The sequence below is a fragment of the Diuraphis noxia genome, unplaced genomic scaffold, assembly GCF_037042655.1.
Source record: "Diuraphis noxia isolate RWA-SAM2 unplaced genomic scaffold, SU_Dnox_SAM2 contig0002, whole genome shotgun sequence".
NCBI classification, from domain to species: domain Eukaryota; kingdom Metazoa; phylum Arthropoda; class Insecta; order Hemiptera; family Aphididae; genus Diuraphis; species Diuraphis noxia.
In genome coordinates, this window is record NW_028301712.1 from 55,579,614 (window position 1) to 55,603,347 (window position 23,734).

General features: G+C 30.8%; 1 protein-coding gene across 1 annotated transcript in view; it reads left to right on the forward strand.

Moving 5' to 3' along the window:
* LOC107168455 (uncharacterized) overlaps nucleotides 1–23,734 on the forward strand; it is a 39,996-nt gene that overhangs the window by 4,781 nt on the left and 11,481 nt on the right. Inside the window, exon 2 of the mRNA XM_015517868.2 lies at nucleotides 358–1,540. Coding sequence (XP_015373354.2) covers nucleotides 358–1,540 — 1,183 coding nt within the window. The remainder of the gene's footprint in view (nucleotides 1–357; nucleotides 1,541–23,734) is intronic.

The window sequence follows — 23,734 nt, forward strand, 5'->3', positions numbered from 1 at the left end:
ACCCCTAAAAAAAAAAATGTATTATTATCTTAGAACGCCTAGAATAAAAAAAAAATTTACGTACAAAATGATCTAAAATTCATAAAAATTCAAAAACTAAAAACGCACTAATCCCGCGAAATGAAATTCAGTATAGCCATATATAGGTTATATAATATCTATTCAATAAGACATGAAACAGATCTGTGACTAAACGATAATTGCTTAAAGCTGATATTATCTACCACAAGCAAAAAAATTCTAAGTACAGCATTGAAATCCCAACAATCTAGCCTGATGACGAAATTCCTAATGATTACATTTTGTAATTTTTTATTTGATGACTATTATTATACTCGTGATTGTATACGTTCGCAGACGACAAATATGGGAATGCACAACAACACGTGCGGTGGCGGTGCGGTCAATGGCGGTGTTGGCGTCAGCGGAGGTGGTGACATGATGTCGTACGCTACACACACACCGGCTACAGCCGACGATTATTACGGTAGTGCCAGTGGATTGGTGGCCGACTACGACTTGCCGCAGTGCCTTGGTGGCCGGCCACCATTGGAACCGGCGTACGCGGCCGAGTGTGGCGTTTACTACGAGAAGAACGCGTCGGCAGCCGATTACCGGTCGTATTATGGAGGAGGCGGTGGCGGTGATGGTCAAACTTACGATCAACTGGCGGTAGATGTTGGCGGTGGAAGTTACCATGGTCATCATCAACACCACCATCATCACCACCAGCACCACCACCAACACGGCCATCACCAACACCCGCTGCAGTCGGCTGAAGCCGCCGTCATTATCACGTCTTCGGACGGTCTGAGTTACACAAACTTGGACTGTAATGGAATCTCAGCCGCAGTTCACGGCCAAGACTACGGGGCGTATTCAGACGACGGTGGTGGCGGTTACAATGGTTACAGTGGCCATCATCGAGACGATAACGCTATCCGTAATGAGTCGTATTGTGGTGGCGGTGGTGCGTCTGTAGACAATGCGTTCTTCAATATGCACTTGAACCACAACAACGAACACTCGGCCACCGGAAGACAGGCCGTACAGCAGCCGCGACCACCGTCCACGCAACCTCCACCACCACCGGTTCAGACGTCCGCACAGACCACGGCCACCGTAGCTGCGGCCCCGCTCCAGCTGCAGCCCACCTCGACATCTGGTGATGATCGGTGTCCACGCGTCATCAAGCAAGAGACGTCCTCCGGAGGCCAGTGTTACAGCGGCCGAGACGGTACGTCGCCATATAGTGACGACACATCTACGTACCGCACCTCGTTGATCGCTAGTCAACCGCAGCAACACGTACAACAGCAGCAGCAACATCACCATCACCTCCATCACCAACAGCAGCAACAGCAGCAACACCACCACCACCACCACCATCATCAACCACAACAGCAGCAGCAGCAGCAACATTGCGGTCGGCAAAATATTGGTGCCCAGCAAAAGCACGGAGCTGCCGCTGTCGCAGCCTCATCGACGGTGCCCACTTACAAGTGGATGCAAGTCAAACGAAATGTTCCTAAACCAGCTGGTAAGTGTTTTTTGTTAAAAATATAATGAATATTATAGTATGTAGTACATTAAAACTTGATAAGACGGAATTTCTGTAAGACGGAAACCCCGATAATATGAACAATTTCTCTAGTCTCGATTCAAATACATAATGAATGTGAACCGGAAACTCCTTTAAAACGGAAAATTTTACGGTCCTAAGCGATTCCATCTTAGTGAGGTTTTACTGTATATAAACTTACCATAACAAAAATGCTTGATAACTTATTAAAATTTCGGTGATTTTTAATCTGTTCAGCCTACTGGCAGAATACGTAACAATTTAGGTGGGTGACAAGCTCCATAATAAAATACACGGAGAGGCTCCGTATAGATATTTGCTCAGTATTTAACGTTAAATTTACCACTGCAGGTTGTAACGATACAACTGAGATACGCGTAATAATCACCTAACACGTTAAGATCCTTCAATAATAGTTATAAATATTATTATAGCTATTTATAACGGCGTGAGTCCTAAATTATACAATGAACGGTGGGTGCTGGATTTAATATATTAAAGCAGTATACAATATGTATGCAAAATATAAATTTAAAAAAAAATAATAATAGACAAAATAGTTGATTATATGACTTTTTTAACATTTTAAGATAAATAGTGAATGCATAGATTTATGTGCAGAATCTAAATAATTTAACCAAAAAAGGTTAAAATGAATAATAATCTGTCAACTTTAGAAATTCTTAATAGAGAAACTCTAAAAGAACTTAATAGAATATTTTATTAATATATTATAAAATTATCCCACAGTAAGTTTGAAGTATAAGTTTAAATTTTAAACAAATTATCTTCATGTATATTTCAGTTTATTTAAAAAAAATTAATGGTTTTATGGTGTTTTTTCATCTCAACATTTCTGATAAGTCGTATACAAATCCTCTTCACCCAAAGATCTGATCATCGTGTAAAAAAATAAAAACTGAAAATTATGCGATTATAATAATACATATGCAATGCAATCATCTTCAATTTTGGTTAAAAAAACATTAAGAGTTAAACTTAACTGATTCTGTGGATAAAAAGAAGGTGGTCGCAATGCATATAGCTTATACGTAGGGACTATCTTTAATCTTCATTATAGTGGTATTTTATGCTCTTATCCCCTAGACGCACGCTGTAGCCTATTATAACAATATACATAATACATATAGTATATATGTATAACCTACATAATATGTGTTGTGTATATTATATATCTCTATACACATAGGGTCAGGCTTTACGCAATCAAATATCCATTTCACGGTAAAATACTCATCGGCAGCTAAACACATACAAAACGGTCGCTCGTGTAATTCGATACGCGTATATAATATTATGTCTCGTACTCTCGTGCATAAACTAGGTATCTGGTATACACGTACACGTATTTCGTATTTCTCTTAATATAATATATATAATATCATAGACATCAATACAATTTTACTATTTATAAAACGCATTAAGCGATGACCACCCCTACTGCTATCCAACATATATTATATTATTATTACCATCATACGTCGCTGCTGTTATTGCGGTTGACGCGTACATGTACGTATAGTATACTATTAATGCTCACAGTCCGATAAATGGACGTTATGGATGTACCCCATTTATCGTACCGATATGATATTGTACATATCACACTATTACATATTATAGTATGTAGGACGAATCATATGGATCTATTAATTTACAACTGCGAATTACGATATGACGGAGGTGCAGTGATGACATCGTCATTTACTTTACATACATAGGAAATCCTCACGGACCACTTGGTGTTTCAAACAGTACTATGCGTCTATGCTGAATACAGTACACCATATTAACTACGTACAAAATACCTTGAATACAGAGTGATACACATTGGGTTTGGTTGTTTTTGGGTTAAGTCTTATTAAACATAAATTATTTATTATTATTTACATCACACGGTGACTTGAATATAGTACACCATAGTCAATAAGTATCTACTATCTCTATCAGAATAAATACATTTGGCTATCATAACACACATAGCACATAAGCAATGTCGTGATAATTTATGATCTTTTAGCGTTATCTCGGAGTAGCAGATTTTAATAAATGTATTTTTTGGGCAAAGTACGTTTGGCCTAGAAGAAAAAAAATCATACTAAAAAAATAAAAATAGCAAATCTCGCATCGTTTACATTAATTTTTATACACGAAAATTATCAATTTTTTTTATAAAATCACAAATTTACTATAATTAATTTTATTTATAGTTTACTATAATATAGGTACATATAACTAAACATGAATTAAATAATATTATTTTGTTTTTTCAATGAAAAACGTGTTATATATTATGGACACTACTCGTATTTAAGAATTTGATATAAATACACTTTATTCCTTCACTTATTAACGTGGGAACCTCTTTCATTAACCCTATCCTGTATATGATGTATAATATGAAGCCATGATGGACGATTGTATTATCGTCGTAATTTCGGAAATTAGGTTAGAAGTACTATGGGGCGATTCGAATAATTGAGATATTATAAAGGTCCATTATATATCATCATAATATTGTTGACTCACACCATTTTTTCAAAAAACACGTTTCCAATTACATTTCATAACCGTATATTTTAATATTATTATAATTTACGGGCTATAGCCTATGATCAGTGATACAGAGTAGGAGTGTAGCAAAAATTGGGATAATTTCGTTGTAATCGAATTTAATTCTACATTTTTCTAACATGAAATATAGTTGCGATCATCCAATACACGTGGTATATATGTGTGTGTGTGACTAATGTAATAAAACATAATATACGGAAACATATAACAAATAATAATGCGTTATGAAAATATTTTCGATACCCACGGGTTGCCGTACATTATATTATAATAATAAATATATATATACACCTCTACCTTTGTGGCTTTGTAGTGCTGTAGGAAAAGAATGTCGCACCACGTGACACGTCCGCTGCTATATTATATTTATATATTATTATTATTACTATATATATACAATGCATATATATATAGCTGTAATAGGCCACTAAGAGGCCGCTTGCGCGAGTCGGGTCGCGGTGGAGAGCTCGAGCCCGTTCTCGGCGGGACATTCTCGCAGATATATAATATAATAATATTGTTATTATCATTGTATAAACGATTTTTTCCCCAGCGTTCTCATCATCGTTATCCTCCTCCTCCACCACTTGTCACGCGTTATTCCTCTGGCATACCTTCCGCAGCGTAAGACATGTATATACAATATATATATATAGACACACGCCTATATTATGATGTGTCTACTGCAGGGCGCAGGCAGTGGTAGTGACTATTTATATGACGTGAGCCGATTTTCACAATGAAATGGCGTAATTTTTCTACGTTTCACATATTATTTTTATCACGACGAACACGATATAAATTATCTTAGTCCGCTGTCAAAACAATTTGATTTAATTTCTTACGTCAATATAGATAATTTATGGGTGGGTGCGCAATATACATTGGTTGTACATAATATTACATACTATTATACAGAGCTTAAGCGAGAATAATATATTCATATTATTATAAATTATATACCTATTTATTATACACACATATATATACATACTATACAGTGTTATATTGTAAGTTCCATCCTACTACCAGTACTACCTAACGTCTATAAAATATAACACAGTTTTGACGGTCTGTATAAGAATGAAAAACGTACAGTACGCTCTCAGTGCCTACAACCTATACCTATATGGCTATATAATACAATAATCTTTTAATATTATGTCTTATAATTCATGATATACTATTTACTGGACTCCAGTGACTGGATTATGATATATATAAATGTCATGCAATTTTAAGTTTTACGTCCTTCCAAACCGTTATAAAATAATCATTAAAGATAATCTCAATATTAAGTAGGTATACGTAGATATAGATATAAGATATAATCATTATAATTTATAAAATTATAACCCATAGTCATATTGTTCAATGGCATTCATAGGTTTTTTAATTTATAATAAATACTTTTTGTATTATATTAAGCAAAAAGTATCGTCTGTTATTGAAAGAAACTATTATAATATTATTATCACTTTCATTTTATTTGACACAAAATATATATTCGTTTCGCTTTTAATACATCAATATATTTAAAATTTAAATCAAAGTGATGGAAAATGTTTAGTTGTTTAGTAGATAGGTAACATAAAAATAAACTTAAAATAAGTATAAACAAGACAATAAATAATTTCATCACTGTATAATGAATCATTATTAATGATAATGATATAACGAAGTGTTCCTAGGACTATAATACTATAACATATTTTACATTTTAGGTACACCTATATATTATAGGCTATTATTATATTATAGTAACTATATAAATTATATTGTATAAAATACTATAAATGTGGTTAATGCAGTTAAAAATGTATTTATTAACAAATTGTTGAAAACCTATAGTGTATTCAAATGTTATATTTTATCATTTTAATATAAAATCTAACAGAAAATAATTTGTTTTTAATACAAATAATTAGCTTGATTTTAGCGTATTGACCTACCTTTGCTTTTAATAATTGTATATAATTAACAGGGTTGAAAACTCATAAGAAGTTGTTTAAAAATTGTGGGGCTGTTTTGTGTTGAAAAAAAAACTCGTGAACCATAATACAAAGTACACGGAGTATTATTCGAATGGAACATTAAATAATAATTATACGTGTTTTAATTAGAAACACCGCACTGTAACAATGACGTCCGCCGATTGTCCGTGTCGTAAATGGAAAAAAAAAATATAACCGTGAACACCACACGCCATATATGGTGCATTTTAATAATATATAAACATATAACTACATGGCCAGTGGCCACTTTTGGTTTTTCACTCGAAAATTCAAACGCAACGTTTTTAATTTTTATTTTCACCCTTGTGTACTGATTACTGACCTATGTATAGCTATTATATAAATAATATCATTTTTAGTCATCGGACAGTAATTACATAGTCCCTGGTTTAGAGGTCTCTCTTATCACACCGAGCACAACCACGCATTGATATATATACATATATAAAAACCCGCTGATTTCATAATACACTTTCAACCAAAAAAAAAAAAAAAATCCACCATTAGTACAAAAACACTCACTCCGTTTTCGCTGGAGTGGCACGCAACCTGTCTTGCAGTTCGGCCACATATAAGAGCAGGTTTTTAATCTATAGGTACTTATATATATTATACGCTGGAAAGACTCATATAAAGGGTAGGTACCTATGTATATTGTATAAGTAGCTTGGGATTTGAAATCTCTAGTTTGTATAGCTTATAGATTTATACACAATATATATAAATATAATAATATATATTATATTATACTATATTATTATAGAGACGTCCGAATCACTGAATTTATCGCCGTGGCATACAATAAAACATATATATATATATATACCTATTATATATTTTATATATCAGCTACCTATACATACCTTATCATGGTGTTATAGAAATCTCACATGGTATTGTGTTACGGTCAAATGTATGATATACAATATATCATATATATACGTAGAAACTTCGTACCAAAAGAAAGTGATCCGTCTTGTGTCAGAACTTTGCGCCGGATAAGGTACACGTACATAGGAACCTATAAATATATACATTCGAATAACTTACAGCTGAACTAACGTTATCCTTTATTAAACTATAGTGTTATGCGAGTAGTATAGGTATAGCGTGTATACCTCGCCAAACTGCTATGGGTCATAAACGTGCACTGCGAATATATGACAAGTTTTCGTTGAAATTATAAACTAAACATGCAAAATCTTCATATCAAATTCTGTATATACTATAGATATTTTACTTATTTTATACGTAAAGCCATAGAGGTTTATTTGTTTACTTAAAAATGTTTTAACAATGATAATGTTGTTTAGATGTCATTATAATTTTCTAAATGCTTCTTGGCATTGGGATATAAATAATTATAGTAAAATTGTATAGCAGTGTAGTATCTATTGACTATTGGTAAATATACTCAACTTGAGTAAAAATCATTATTACATGCATCTCATTTCTCATCTCTACCGACTACCGTACATTAACAGGTACAGGGATACCTACACAGTTACACGTGGTATTTATTATGTAGCATTTCAAAATCTAAATGTATTTGAGTATATGACTCTAGTTAAGACTTAAAGTATCGTAGGAATATTTATGGAACATTACGGTACATAAATTATAGGTATGCTAAATGAAAAGTTGGGCTATACAGAACATAAATGAGAAAATTTTTAATACACGTATATTACGTAGTAAATTGCTCTTAATATTTTATAAAAAAAAAACTAGCTTCTGGTCCATCTTAATAGATGTAAGTGAATCTCGATTCGTTTGAAGTATTCATCCATGTCAGTTGTGTTTCAACAGGGGATATGAAGGTCATACCCCCATCACCAGAACACCTAATTTTGAACACAATACAATACGTCCCTTACTCCTTAGTAGGTTTAGTGGGTACTCTCATGAGTATTCAAAACGTTTTTAGACCAAACGACACTGCCAGAATAAAAAATAATACAACACTACGACCTAAAAAACACGTTAGTGTGTGATACTATACTCGTACATATTTTATTATAATAGTACGATGTATGTATATAAAACCACAAACTTAGATATCAATAATATAACAATATCTTCGAATAATACGAGTATAATATATAGTATCAGAGGTACATTTTTTTGTTAATTTTTTTTTGCTCTTCTACGTCCAACTCCTTTTTCTTGACGTTACATGAGTGGCGGACGCTCGTGTATACATATTATAATTATATGTTTATGACATATTATGCATATTATATTAAAAGGGAATACGTGCATCGTGCATGTATATAAACAGGACGTCGCCCCTAAATCCTCACCACCCCACTCGCTCTTCGTGCTTCTCCCGTCACACAACACTGGAGGTATGGAGATACGGTGGCGGGAAACTCGAGTCGACAACCCGAAAACGAGACCCTCACCACCATCACCGGTTCCTACTTTTATCCTCCCTGGTATATCGCACGGATATACCATTAACCAAATTGACTGTGGACGACCGCCACCTTGCATATAACTCTCCATACTCCTCTCAAGAAACCCTTCCACCCGCACTCTCTGAACAGCATAAACAAGACGAAAGTTGTACGAAAAACCTTCCCAAGAGGGATAGACTCACACACACATACGTATATGTATATTTATAATATTATACGTATATAATAAGCGCTATTTGATAACCAACAGTGAAGTGCTTTTAGCGCCGAACAAACGGCGACGAACTGGAAGCGCTGTTATATATATATACATATATGTATTGACGATTGTTTTAATGCCATATAGACGCAAAATTTTTGTGATTTTATTTATTAATTTAATATTTTTTTTTCATTTCGGAAATTTTTATATAATTGTATCTATGTATTTTACCCGTAATGTTATTTTACATTTATGTGTACCTTACGTATTGGTTTATATATAAATTTATATATAAGTTATTATAATGTATTAACTGTAATATTATATCTCAAACGTAAATGGCAGCGTGATTTATTAAATAATTCCTAGTACTTACTTTATATTTATAAAGTTACCTTCCTCCTAAGTTTAAATTGGAAGTTAAGTCACTGGACGCTCCCTTTCCTCAGGTTTTCACGTCTTATATAATTATGTTATCAAATTTAATTATTATATTACCTTGTGGCTTGTATATAGATTGTAAATCTTAATTAAAATAAAATATATATATATCATATAAATTATTATAATATATAATATCTGCCTTGTTTTTGACATCATTTACCATCATTTACATAAATAAATAACTTATCATTATATAAATAAATGTTAAATTACTGAGCCGGACATTTCGACGTGGGTCTATTTCGGCGTATAGTCATTTTTTTCATAAAATTATTTTAATCGCGTTTAGATAATATAATGTTAGCATTTATCTCACTTTCGTCGGTTCCGTATGAACTGTATATAATAATAATAACAATAATATATTATACTGTCACACATCATATAATCTATATTACGGTATAAGTAATAAAGATATAGGTAGTTAACCTATACGATGTATCGATAGACGATAATTGAGTAATATAAGATAATCAAGTAGTCAGTAGTTAGAAGTCACCATGGCACAAGCAATCAAAATTTTAATAAGTTTTTAATGAGGAGAATACAAAGTGGTCGAAAAACCTTCTTTTGCAGATAGAAACAGGCAAAAGTCCATAAAAAAAAATAAAAAAATACATCGACGTTGATAAATTTATTTTGAAATTAGTCGGCGATTATGATAATCGTAATATTATGAGTTTTTTAAGAGGAATAGCACATAATTTAAGTATGATGACCTGAATATTTTTATTCATAATTTTTGTAGCATTCTCTTAAATATACCTAATTATTATATACAGTTTTTATACAAAAATAATAATATAATTAATATAATTTTTATAAAATTCTCCTTATTTTAAATTATTTATATATTTATATTTTATAGTGACTTACCTAATTTCTTAAAATAGTCAAATGGTCTTACGGCCATACGCCGAAACGACCCTATGCCGAAACGGCCGCGCCGAAATGGCCACGCCGAGATAGCTATGCCGAAATGTCTTAGACCGGTTAAATTATCCTCAAAAAATATCGCTTCTGCTCATAAGTGATTTTTTTATGCAATGATTGAATGATCCAAATTTAATACATTCTGCGCAAACTCATAATGAAGTACACTTATATACCTATATTATTTTGGCTTTATTTTTTTAATTTTTTTTATAAAAGATAACTTTCGGCATCGTGGCAATCGAGAGAATATATAAAGGTATTAATAGTAATAAAAGGTTATATAACTACAAATTATTAAATAATATGAACTTAAACTTTAAGATTTTGATGCTGAAATTTGTTTATGCAACCCAGTCTCTTGGAGGAAAGCGAATATACCTTACCTAGTGATGGAAGAACTGGTCCAAGTATATCGTATATGTCGTAGAGTAATTGATTGCAATTCCTTCTTTATATTTTTGTATTATATAATAATATATTATTAAAAATTAATTAATTGTAAAGTATGTTTTAAATATTAAGTAACAATTACTATACATACTTTAGGAGGTATAGTGGTAAAGGGGACAGGGGTGGAGGGCTATGGAAATGTTATACATCAAATATGTCTCATATATTTGAATAATTGAGTGCATTATAGTAAAAATATTATATTTTATGCAATTATCGCTGATAATTTATCAGTAAAAAGATACGAAGTGTATAACAGCTAGACAGTATTTCGCCACCAAATTATAGCTAGTATACTTATCATAAAAACTAATCATAAGTAATAACTGAATTACGTTTGGGTATAATACAATAAAGAATAAAGTAATAAATCAGAATCGTTAACAAGTTTTTATATAATATAAACCACTGACAATTATGATAGTATCATATTAATAGCATCGCAATACTCGAGAGGCATTAATCATGCGTTTTGATAATTATTTCAATTCATGTATGCCAGACATGGCGGGTAACCACGATTACATCGCCGTGTATCATTAATATTCTTGAACGTATGATTTGTAATTTTAATTTGCATCGCCATTAAAAATCGACAGCGAACCAGTTTGGCGACTAAATACAATACGAGTGTTTGTTTATTATAAATCGACGTGCGAAGAGAGTCGGGGGGGGGGTGTCGAGGAATTGAAAAGGACAAAAATAATATTTTACATATTATAGTATCCTAATAAAAGCGTATCCGATAAAAAAAAAAAACAAGTATCGTCTCGTCGCCGTATAGTAATAAATAATAATAAAATAATTCAATATTATAGACGCAAATATGAATCCAACATTTATAATTTTTATCACTTGTGCACCTGTACTATAGTTATACTTATTATCTGTGATTATAATCAGTAAAGCGGACTTTTTATCCAGTGACCAAATTTTACATGTACATAATTAATTTAGATGCGCGCGTGAATGCGTTACGATATTGGGGAACTTCCGCATTATTTTCTGTGTCTCATAATATAAATACATATATCTTATGCTGATTAACTTAATAATACGATAATATATTTAAGAAAACTTATCTGAATTCTTTATAACACATAACGTCTACTTTAGATCAGCCAGTCCACATTTTAAGATTTCTGATTTAAATTCCGAAATTTCAATTTATTCAAAATATCAAAGTATTCAATCTAAATGTATAGCTGTTTGTGGTGGTATGGGGTGAAATTGGTGAAATTAATGGTTGTAAATATATGCGTTGTAATTCATATTTCAGACTCACTATTTTATTTTGAAAATATGCATCATCTAAAATTAGGCATAAAAAATACACGTGTTCGTGTTACAATGTAATACGATGTAGAATCTACATTGTAGATTGTTGATAAAATATCTTCTCTAAATCGTAGTATCGTACTCTGTACCTAGTGGCGCACAGAGGTATTTTGAGAGCACGTGTAGTTAAAAAATGTACACACCCACTCATTTTTTTTCATTTAAAAAAATGTTGTCACTAGATCACGGAAATCGATTATAATTGATAATATTATATATTAAATAAATTAATAATCTTCCTTGTGATACCAGTAATTTATACCCAACCCTCTCGAGGGCTTCATGCGATTGCAGTATTTTCAAACCTGTCTGGGCACCACTGTACCTATGTACTAATAAGTGATACTCGTAATGGCACCGTATATTGATAAACACCACCTTCATATTCTTACACGATAAACATTAAATTGCGACATTTCGGACGAGGCTCGTGAGAACGTTAACAATAATATAAATTCTTTAAAAATATAAAATTAACACTACCGCACTCCCCCCCTTGCCTTGGATCGGACTGACAGACAATAAGTGGACTTATTTCGAGCATTAGCCCATACTCTCACGTCGTGTGTAGCCGTCGTAGTGGAGTTTCGTTATCGGTCACCGACATCTGACAGGCAGTCGGCGCTGGTGGCCGGCCCGCCTGTCAAATGCAGTACAAGTGCAGTCATGGTAGTATGTATATACGCCGTGTACAGTATATTTTATGTATATTATTTTATTATTATTATTATTATTATTATTATTATTATTACTATAGCTATGGGTACGTAGGTAGGTACACGCTCCGTAAAATATTATAATAGTAGCAAGCATATCCGCATGATTATTATTTTGCCACTGCCGTATCTATACATGCACGCATCACATGTATATATATATATGTAGATATGGGGTAATGTTTTTTTTATTTTCTTGACACATTTCTTTTGTTCTAAATCTATCTGACGATAAACCACGATTGCCGCATTTTTGTACAATTCTATGAGGACTATTAGCCATAATTTGTAGCATTGGAGAAATAGTGATTCCCTATGATTTCTTATTTTTATTATCATGTTTCTTTTTTTTAAATTTAATTTTCTGAAGCTGATTATTTTTCTGTAAATCACAGCTTACGTTAATATCGAACGTTACAGCATAATTATACTACTATAATATTATATGATATGTCTAGAGAATATAATATCGTTTTCGAGTATTTAAAGCATTGATAGAAGGATTAATGTGGTCATTATCAAGACTTCAACTAAGTAGCTCAGGTCAAAAACATTTCCTTGTATATTATGCTCCGTATTTTTGATTACCAAATAATAACTATATCATATCATTAATAAAATATAATAGATATAATACACGATATATGATATACCTAACTCTCCCTAATATACAAATATATGTTTATATTTTTATGTACTCATACTCTTCTATAGTGTATAATAGTATAATATAACACGGTTGGTTGGTTTTTGCATGCCGCAGTGTGGTCACGCGAACCACCACGCCACCCGCCAAAGTTGCATATGATTATTATTACGAATAAAAAAACCAAATTAAAACGAATTGATAGAAATTAAAAATTCCAAAAAATATACTTAAAATACTTCCCCTCCCCCCAAGAAAAAAAATAGTCTTCACAGAAATAATAAGCACGTTATAAATAAAACCGAATGCATGTGTGCATTTAATATCCAATTTATTAAATAAATATGATAGTATACCTATCAAATCCATACATTATAATAGTATAAAACTACGTATATTATCATCATTCACGATCATAAAAAAATAAAATTTTATTCATAGGCTAATTTAATATTGGCATAATTATTATAAGTGCTTAGTCATATTCCAAATGTGCAAATATAATCTGTATGTATACTCACATAATTTAGATTTTAAACAGCTATTTGTAGTTAACGGCATTAAATTCCGTTAAGTGGTTAATAAACGGGAGTTACCCGTTTCTGCCAAATCCATAAAGTATATCCCTTTCCATCGATTCACTTATATGAACAAAAACTTATAGGACAGAAGTCGAATACTATTGAATGATTGTAGCTTTTAAAGTGAAAAGTTATTAGCTATTTACAAATAGATAACAATATTTATTTATATTTAAATAGACAAATTTTCTATTTGTTTTCGATTTTTGATGTTATGTTCATCAGTAAAAAATATTATAAGGTTTCTGATAATAATTAATAGTAGCAATATGTTTTACCAATATTAAAAAAAATTTTAATTTTTGAACAGATATGACGTTGTTTTTACAAACAGACCTTCATAAAAGTTCAATTTTCAACGATAAATTTGTTAAAATGACGTAAATATATTAATTATTTTCTCTGCACGGTTTAATGATAAAATAAAATAATTTAATAATTTAATTATGTTATACCATAATATCACAATATAGGTATATTATATTTGTGTATACGAACTGTATTATATAGATACTAAAGTGGTATATGTGAAAACTCTATAGTACATTCACCACTTTCGTAGACCACAGTATAAGTTATATTATATCGTTTCCTTGTGTGATAAAACTCAGAAAATGTAATTGAATTATGAAATCCCTAAGTCGTGTCGTTCTTCGGAATGTCTGATTGGTAAATACAGCCGTACAGGTCAAGATTTTACGAGTTAGCGTCTGTTTTAGATTGGTTTGTCAGGCTTTAATTATTACAATGTGGCTATCTACCTCCCCCCACAAATCGGTCTGTGTCGTCAACGATCATTTAACAGATTTTCATGTGTGCTTTTGAATTTAGTGCTTTGCACCAGAAATTACACCACTACACCCAAAATCTATATAAATCAATGATATTTTTTTATACATCGCCCAAACCAAACTTGAATAAAACGTTCTGCATAACTAACCAGTTCATGTGCTATATTTTTTTTTTTTTTGTTATAGCTAATATTGTAGTTTTATTTTAAATCTAGGAAAAACTTCATGCTTCAATAATTGAAAATACCATAATTGTAGAAAACACTTTTTTTAGATTTTTATTTAGAATTGTGTATAAGATAATATACTAATATATATATATATATATACTATTGAAGCTTAATCTAACTATATCATTCAATTTACAATATTTATTGGTATTATACCTACGTATAATATGATCATTAATTATTTCTTATACAACTTAGTATCATTGCACGTCCTATATTAAAAAAATATAAATCATGAAGCTTTAGGTATATATATAGTAATACTGCCACCTTCACTTAACTGTATATTAGAGTATCAAACCTCTCAAAAAATTCAGCTAGTATTCACTGTTCTTAAGCACATCGCTAAACGTATGCAGATATGATTTATATCCAAACCATTTTTGAATGCGTTTATATTTTTTATACGCTTTCTTATTGTATAGGGGTTCTAGAACTTAACTTACTTAACGGCGTGAAGGCATACACAACAAGTCCGCCTTTGTTATATTTTGTCATCGTCGGTAAGTACCCATACCCGAGCTGGGGAGAAAAATGGTATAAACGTTAAGTGGTACTACGTGTAAATTAATCACGGTTCATATGATCGTCGCACTCGCGTTTGTCGTTTAACACGTAATTTTTTTTTCTTTACTTCTATGCTTGCCACGAAAACCAGTTTTATCCATAAAAAAAAATAATAATAATAAAATCCAAACCTCATCACACGACGATCGGCGGTAACCAAAATACCAATCGTTCAAATTTACATACTTAGTATTGCATACGATAATTACCGTGCAGATAGAATCAAAAGCACAGAGCTTATGCCAAGTATGACTTATGGACATATAAAATATATATATTTATATTTATATATATTTAGCTATTTACTGTTACGGTATAATACATTAATCTGAATATTGTACATTCACACTAATAATTGCACTCGTGACTTGTGCAAATGTGTGAATTGAAATCGTTCCAGCGGCGGCCAATCGGCACTGGTGATTTCAATCGACTCCATCTTTATACATCGGTAGGCACCTATATGGCAAATGCCATATACCTTTACATCTTACGACAAAAAGCTATCGAAATCTCAATGATTGTGATCACAATATTGTCTGTATATAACAGGCACCTATTTCATATTATATTATATTTTCAAATCCGTGTAGGTTAAGAGGACGCTACACCCACGTGTGTTGTCTCCGTTAGTTTAAAATTTAGAGTGAGTTGACCTCTTAAAAAAATTAAAGTTAACATTATTATGTAGGGTTTCTCATAGGCTTCTTATTATATTTTAATTTTAAAGCGAGTTATGAGTTTTGTTAAAATTAAAATATAATAAGAAGCCTATGAGAAACCCTACATAATAATGTTAGCTTTAATTTTTATAAGAGGTCAACTCACTTTAAATTTTAAACTAACGGGGATAACCATGCGATCTGCTGAGAGTAAAATTTGCTATGTTATGCACTTGTAAGACGGAGACAAACACACGCGTCCTCTTAAAGGTTTACACTAATTGCGTATAATACGTATACCATTCACCGCCTGCACAGTCGCCACTGTCGTGAGCAGTATAAGTTACGTATACGCGACTCTTGTGTACATATTATATATGTGTATGTTATGAGCATTGGGCACCTAAATAATAATATGATATATCATATACATGTATCTGATACTATATAGTGGTCGTCATGTGCGCTCCTCTATAATACCTCTGTACCTATGTGATATTATACACACAACTTCACTGCGATCCAAATACGATCGGACAAACTGGTTTCCGATACGAATGTTTGACGTGTGCATTATAATATTGTAATATACGTTTTAAACTCGTCTCAGACCGTGTGCGTAGTAGGTTGTAGTTATAAAATATGTGTAGAATATACGACATCGCGACCGTTTGGGAGAAAAAAAAATGAAAAATATTATAAAACTCGACCGAGGTACAAGCCACACGGGTGTATACTGTATATATTATAAATGTATAAATATAAGGCCTGGGAACGTGCGCACTGCGCGTGCTCGTGTGTGTCATTCACGTTGCTCGGACCAGAAGACTTTGGACAGTTCAGATAAGGTTGAATGGGAGAGCTCTCTAGAAGCCAAGTAGGTTCTTCACTGCTGTGCGCGTACTTATTTATACTTATATATTATATACGTATATTTGAATAGAGAAAATATGTTATCCAAAAACAGACGTGGTGTAAAAAAAAAACCATGACGACGACGCCGAAGAGGAGATAAACATACGGTCGGCCGGTTTATTAATATTATCGTATATATTATTATTTATTATACGTATGTATGTAATACTATATTATAAACGTGAAATTATTGACGCCGACGTCGTTGCTGCTGCGGTATTCTTTTTTTTTCATATAAAACTCACTGTCAGCGTCGATTACAGGCGCCACGTTTCACCGCGCGCGCTAAGGGTCATAATATACGTATTATATTATATTATATAAAACATATCTATATATTATAATATGCAGCTATGGCCTAGTACTACTATTATACACATCAAACGATATTTCAAAACTATACGTTTCATGTGTAAGCGTGTGTGTGTGTGTTAAGTGATAGGACGATTAGGACGGCGAATACCTTCTTAAGGCTGTAGCCAATATTCTTTAGGTACTAACTACCAATATGGATAACTTAAAATAAGATTGCGTTAGACTCGCTACGATTTACAAGAAATTATTAATTTATTATATATATGCGAGTAATAACTCGGTTTTTCCGACTGCTGTTATTTTCCTCGTGTGGTTTTCGGTTTTCTTTACGTTCAACTGTGTATTCTCGTATTAACGATTTTGGTATAAAAACAATAACCAACTTACGGAATGACTGCACTAGTGTTTTAGTGCGCTAGAATTCGGATGTCGAAATCACATATCATAACACAATAATTAAAATCAAATGAGACTGAATGGGATGAATAAAAAATGAATTAATATGCTGTCAATCTGTTGTTTTTTTCTACAGAAGGCTGTTCAGTATACAATTTAATCTATGAAATATGCTCTCACAAACATCAACTACAGCAGCCTATCTTCTTGTGCTCTCCAGAATAATTATTATTTATCTATATATTATATTATATAGGTAGGCATAGTGACAGGTGATTGTATACTGTCAATAAAATATTACGTATCTATTAGATCAACTCGTATATATATATATATATATATATATTAACTCTTATGGATAATAACTGGTAAATACAACTCACATAATATATGGTGGTAATGTGGCCTTATGAGTTATGACGGTCCGAACGCGACAAATGTATGATTTACGTTATTTAATGCTCGTTAAGTTATTATATTGTTATAACGTGCTACTGATTAATTTTATCGGATAAAAAAAATATAGGTACCTATTTACATTGATTCAATTAAGATATTAGATGTAAACACAGTAATAATAAGTGTTTATAATTTATATAGGCACTTTAAGTAATTAGGTAATATCCATACTCGAGAATATATACCTTAAATAATTGTTTTTATATTTGATCATATACAGTATAGTATACTTACTATACAGACATTTAATATTTATGTACGTTTAAACCAAATATTTTTTTATGTAAAGCACAATTCTCATATTATAAAAATATATAATGAATAGGGATTTTATTTTGTCGAGACATATTCAGTTAAAATTGAACGATTGGCTGGAATCATTTCTATTGTCATATTTATGAAGAATGACTAAACGATAAACGTTTTATGTTTTTTATAGTATCACTATTATAACAATAAATTGTTTATTGGTAGACAATATAGATCAATTGCTGTCAATGTTAGATGATACAAAACGCCAGAACTTTATTAAGCAAGTTAATGAAATACTTTGATTGACTACCTTTGATTAGTATCACTATAAATGTATACGTGCATGTACGCATTTAATTTATATCACACCATAATTTATAATACAAAATTGTAAATTGTTTTAACTGTTATAAGTTAATTACTTAATTATGATAAATAATCGAATAAAATAATAAGATACAATAATTTAACCATGATTAACTTTTTAACTATACTAATTCTCAGGTGACATTTTTACATGTCTTTGTTTTTATTTTAGATTCTCAGCAAAACCAAGCCCAAATTAGTTTTTCATTGATAATATATAATAAAATGTATTTTCTATGGGCACATTTTATAACTAGCATAACTAGTGTTCCAAAAGTTTCGAGTAAAGTAAATATATAAATATATAATATAATATGTATATTGTATATCTATGATGTATATATCAATTTGAAAGAAAATTTAGTTAATATTATAAAATGTCACTATTCGATTATTTTCAATTAATTGTAGATTAATTTTGTCATAATGTATTTATATATTAATTTATTAATAGGTACATGGATGTATTAATAAATTATAAGTACTTGTAAATTCAACTATTTCCTATGAAAATATATACAAATATTATCTTTAGATTAATAAGATTTTGAATTTTACACAAAATTGAAGAAAAACTATTTAAATATATAATTCTAATAATATAAAAGGTCCATTTTAATAAAGTAGGTATCAAATATCTATTTACAGCAACGCACAATTTTTTCATACTAAAAAGCAATTAATAATCTTGTGACCTCTTCGTATGGCGTTCCATCGTTCGGCATAATTATTAATTATAATATGTACATATTGTAATCCACCTTATATCTACTAAAAATCTCTGTAGACAACCGGTTCATGGTTTACCCTGCACCCGTGACGTACGCATATAATATATACATAGGGTGTGATGTTTTTGAGCAGTTTTGTACGTCAACCAAATGGAATTTTCGTCCGTCAGGGTTGTGCTACAATCGTTCGCGCGTTTATATTATGCATATAATATATACCGTCCATAATAAACGGTTATCTGCAGCAACGGATAATAAATTGTTGCTGCAGCGGGACTATTTTGAAAATCGTACAGTTAATTCCCTCGGGAAGAGGAAACTAAAATGCTATATTATTATATTATTGTTCGAAAAAATACGTCGTCCGTGACTTAAGTGTATATATATAAATTACACATGTACACGGAGAATAACACATAATATTATTGGTATACACACACACACACACACACACACACACACACATATATATATAATATTATATGCGTGGCTGTGGTGTACAAAAATATCGTCTGTCAAAATATTACACGACGTTCATTAATAAAGGTCGCGTCACCTGTTGGGCCAGACGCTTGCATATATACAGTGTACCGGGTGGTCGCGGTATTGTCAGTTTTCAGTGACTTGGCAGATATTTACACTTGCAGCAACAGTGATCTCTAGCGCGCAACCAGTGTTGATTTTATTTTTTAAATATAAATACTAAAACGCATAAACCACGCGCAATAAATATTATATAATTAGAACGTTAAAAACGCGTTCAGGTCAAGTCTATCTAGTGTCTATATTTACTACGTGTATATATTGACTAGTTTTTTTTTTCGCAATCTTCTAATTGGAAACTTACACCTGACTCTACACATAGGTACAAACTGTTGTATGTTTATTTATTAAAACATTTTTACATATAATAACTCTATGTTTTTAATGATTCCTCGAGCATGCTCACCCCCAATTTATTATACCGTATTTCAATGGTTGTATATTTCATCTCATCAAATGGTTGGTGCATACAACATTACACGCGTTGAAATTATAGGATGATATGATATACGTAGGTATATATATTATATAAATAATTATTGTTAATATTATAGACTACATTTCTCGTCTTATCTGAAAGTAAATAAATGACCTTGAATGTACTTTACTAGCTTATAAAGTAGGACGATTAGTGAAATCCAGTCTTGTAATAATATAGTATGTCAATCGAAAATAAAAATATGACGTATGGTAAAAGAAACATCTAACACGTTTGTATAATATATAGTTCAGAAATATTGGATTACATAATAATTTATGTATCTAAGTAGTGATATATATATATATATATATATATATATATATAAATATTAAAATATGTAAAGGACTAAAGGCAGATTTCGGTATCTAATCCGGTTTAATAAATTCATAGTCGAAAAAATATGTTCAAAAATATGAAATTCGGCTTTTTAAAATTATGTTATAGCCAATTCAATTGTTCGCACCTTTGAGGCTATAAAATATGTACAAATGGTTGTGCCGTCGTGATTCATGCTGAACACTGCTATACCTACATTATCGGTTCTCATAATATTAATATATTATACTCACGTCACGTTGTCGCTAATACATTGAAATTGATAATTATCTACTTTATCTTACTCTAAAGTCAGACTAATTACCTAACAATATTTAATAACTTAATTATATATTATATGTATATCCTCGCGAATAATGTTTGTATAATATAATTCTGCTATTTTTATAATAGGTAAAATAAACATTTTATAGTATTTACTTAAATATGTGTGTGTGAATCTTTATTTGAGTGTACATAGATATGTATGTATTATGTACATAATATAGTACCTACATAATATGATTACTTACAAGAATTATGACAAAATAATATTCTTATACTTGCACACAACTATATTATTATCATAAAGAATAAATTAAATCACTTTCTCAGAATATGTATATACGTAAGAATTAGTGCAACGTAAGTCACAATACGCATCTTCTATTTAATTTTAAAATTAATTTTTAACCTTTATTCACTCATTATTATTTATTTAGTTATATTTTTTTTCACAATAATATACATTATACATAATATACAATCTACATAATTGGTGTACTAATCATAAATGATTAGGGCTATATAATATATATTTATAAATATATATATTCAATATTGATTGTATTTATAGTAGGTATAAGTGTGACGACTCATCTATTTTTTTTTATTCGTAGGCATGTATATTGAATATTTATTATGAACGTGTCAAATCATTCTAATGTAAAATTATTATTTGGAATTTAAAAAAAAATTCTTGTAATCTTGGCATTGATTAGCATTTATGTTGCGTATTATTCAATCGCAGTATAGAGAATTAAGTGAAAACGAGTGACGTATTCTATTTATTAGTATTATTTAATAACGCGTTTTTATAGTCGACGCGGCGTGTGGTTACAGTAAATATAAAGCGCTGGCGTGGGTTGTAAGGCTATCTACGCACGCTTTCCTATATTATGTTAATTTTATTGCAAAACCGAAAAATTACAAACCTCATTTTTTGCTAAAAACACAGTTTACCAGAAAAACTTTTACAACTTTTTACATTGCGCTTCAATTTCGATTTTTGATAAAATTGCCAAAAATAAAAATAATTTAAGAATTAAAAACATGTATAAACTTGTAAAATTCAAAATAAGATTTATAAATGGAATAATGAAAATCAAAGTCCAAAGTATTCTGTGAGAAAATTTCCTTTTTTATTGTGGTAATGTTTGACATGCTTGTAACCAAAATATTTATTTAACAAATTGGCAAAAGTTATAACTGATAAAAGATAATAAGTAATGACTAATAATAATTTATACTTAAGTGTGATCATAATGTGCATTGCGAAATCACTAACCAATTCGATTTATCTCAATTTTGACATTGTCAAAAAGTGGTTTTATAGTTTTATTCATGCAATAGGTGACAAAGTACCTAATACCTATGTAATATAACGTGATAAAGCAAATAATAATATTACATAGGTTTACTGTTAGACCTGAATAAACAATATATTATAGTCATGCGAGCTCAGAAAGAAACGAATGAATGAGTAAAGGAAAGATCAAGTGGGCGTCGAGAAAAAGTGGTGTTTCTTAAGCGGTTGATTGTTTGACGGAAGCGTTCGCCGAGGGGTTGCTCCGATGGTTGGGAATAGTGTAGAGGAGGTGGGTAGGTAGGTGTTAGACAGCAGATGTCCCTCGTCCTGTCCACGAAAGGGTTGTGATGTATCGTGTGTCAACTTAACTTTAATTTGACGCGTTATTAACGCCCGTGTTAATATTAGACATATCGTATAAAATACATGCAGTTTATACTTATATATAATATTAAACGAATGCAATATATATATAGGACTCGGTAACGTGTGATTGTCCCGAAATTTGTTCGGTCTTAACGGCGGTCAATATAATATAATACGAACCGTTGTAGCAAGCACGTAGATGTGTGTATATAGGTCACACTATATTGTAGAGTTTTTGTTTAAAAACAACGTACAGGTACATAGCCTTAATTAAGTAGGGTGTGGAGTGGTGCATAGTACCCTCAAATATTTTGTTAGCTTTCCAAAATGACTTGATTAATTATATGCTTATATCAGTAATCAGTGTGATAATTTGTATAATATGTGACTAAAAAAAAAAATGGCATAGATTATAGGTTCAAACTTTAAACTGTTAGTTATTGAAAAAATTAAAATATAATCAATAAAAATTGATTTATTAATTGAAAAAATTGCATCTGAAGACAGGAGAATTGTCTTTAGTAAATGGCTATATATTATTAATTTTTCATTTAAGTGATTAATTCATAAGCTTTGTATAATTTGTACCAATAAATAATATGTATATATATTATACATTGTAATATTGTATACTTAAACACTTACATTGTAATGGTAGGAATACCAGAAATTTTATTTCGGGAAGGTTTTTCGGGTACCTACATTTTACATCGAATAATACAGTATGAATATTGATTAGATAGTTCCAAAAACTTATTACTTTTTGTATATTTAAATATAATACATTATACTTACCTATATGGGCAATATTATGCTGATGTTCAATGGCGTA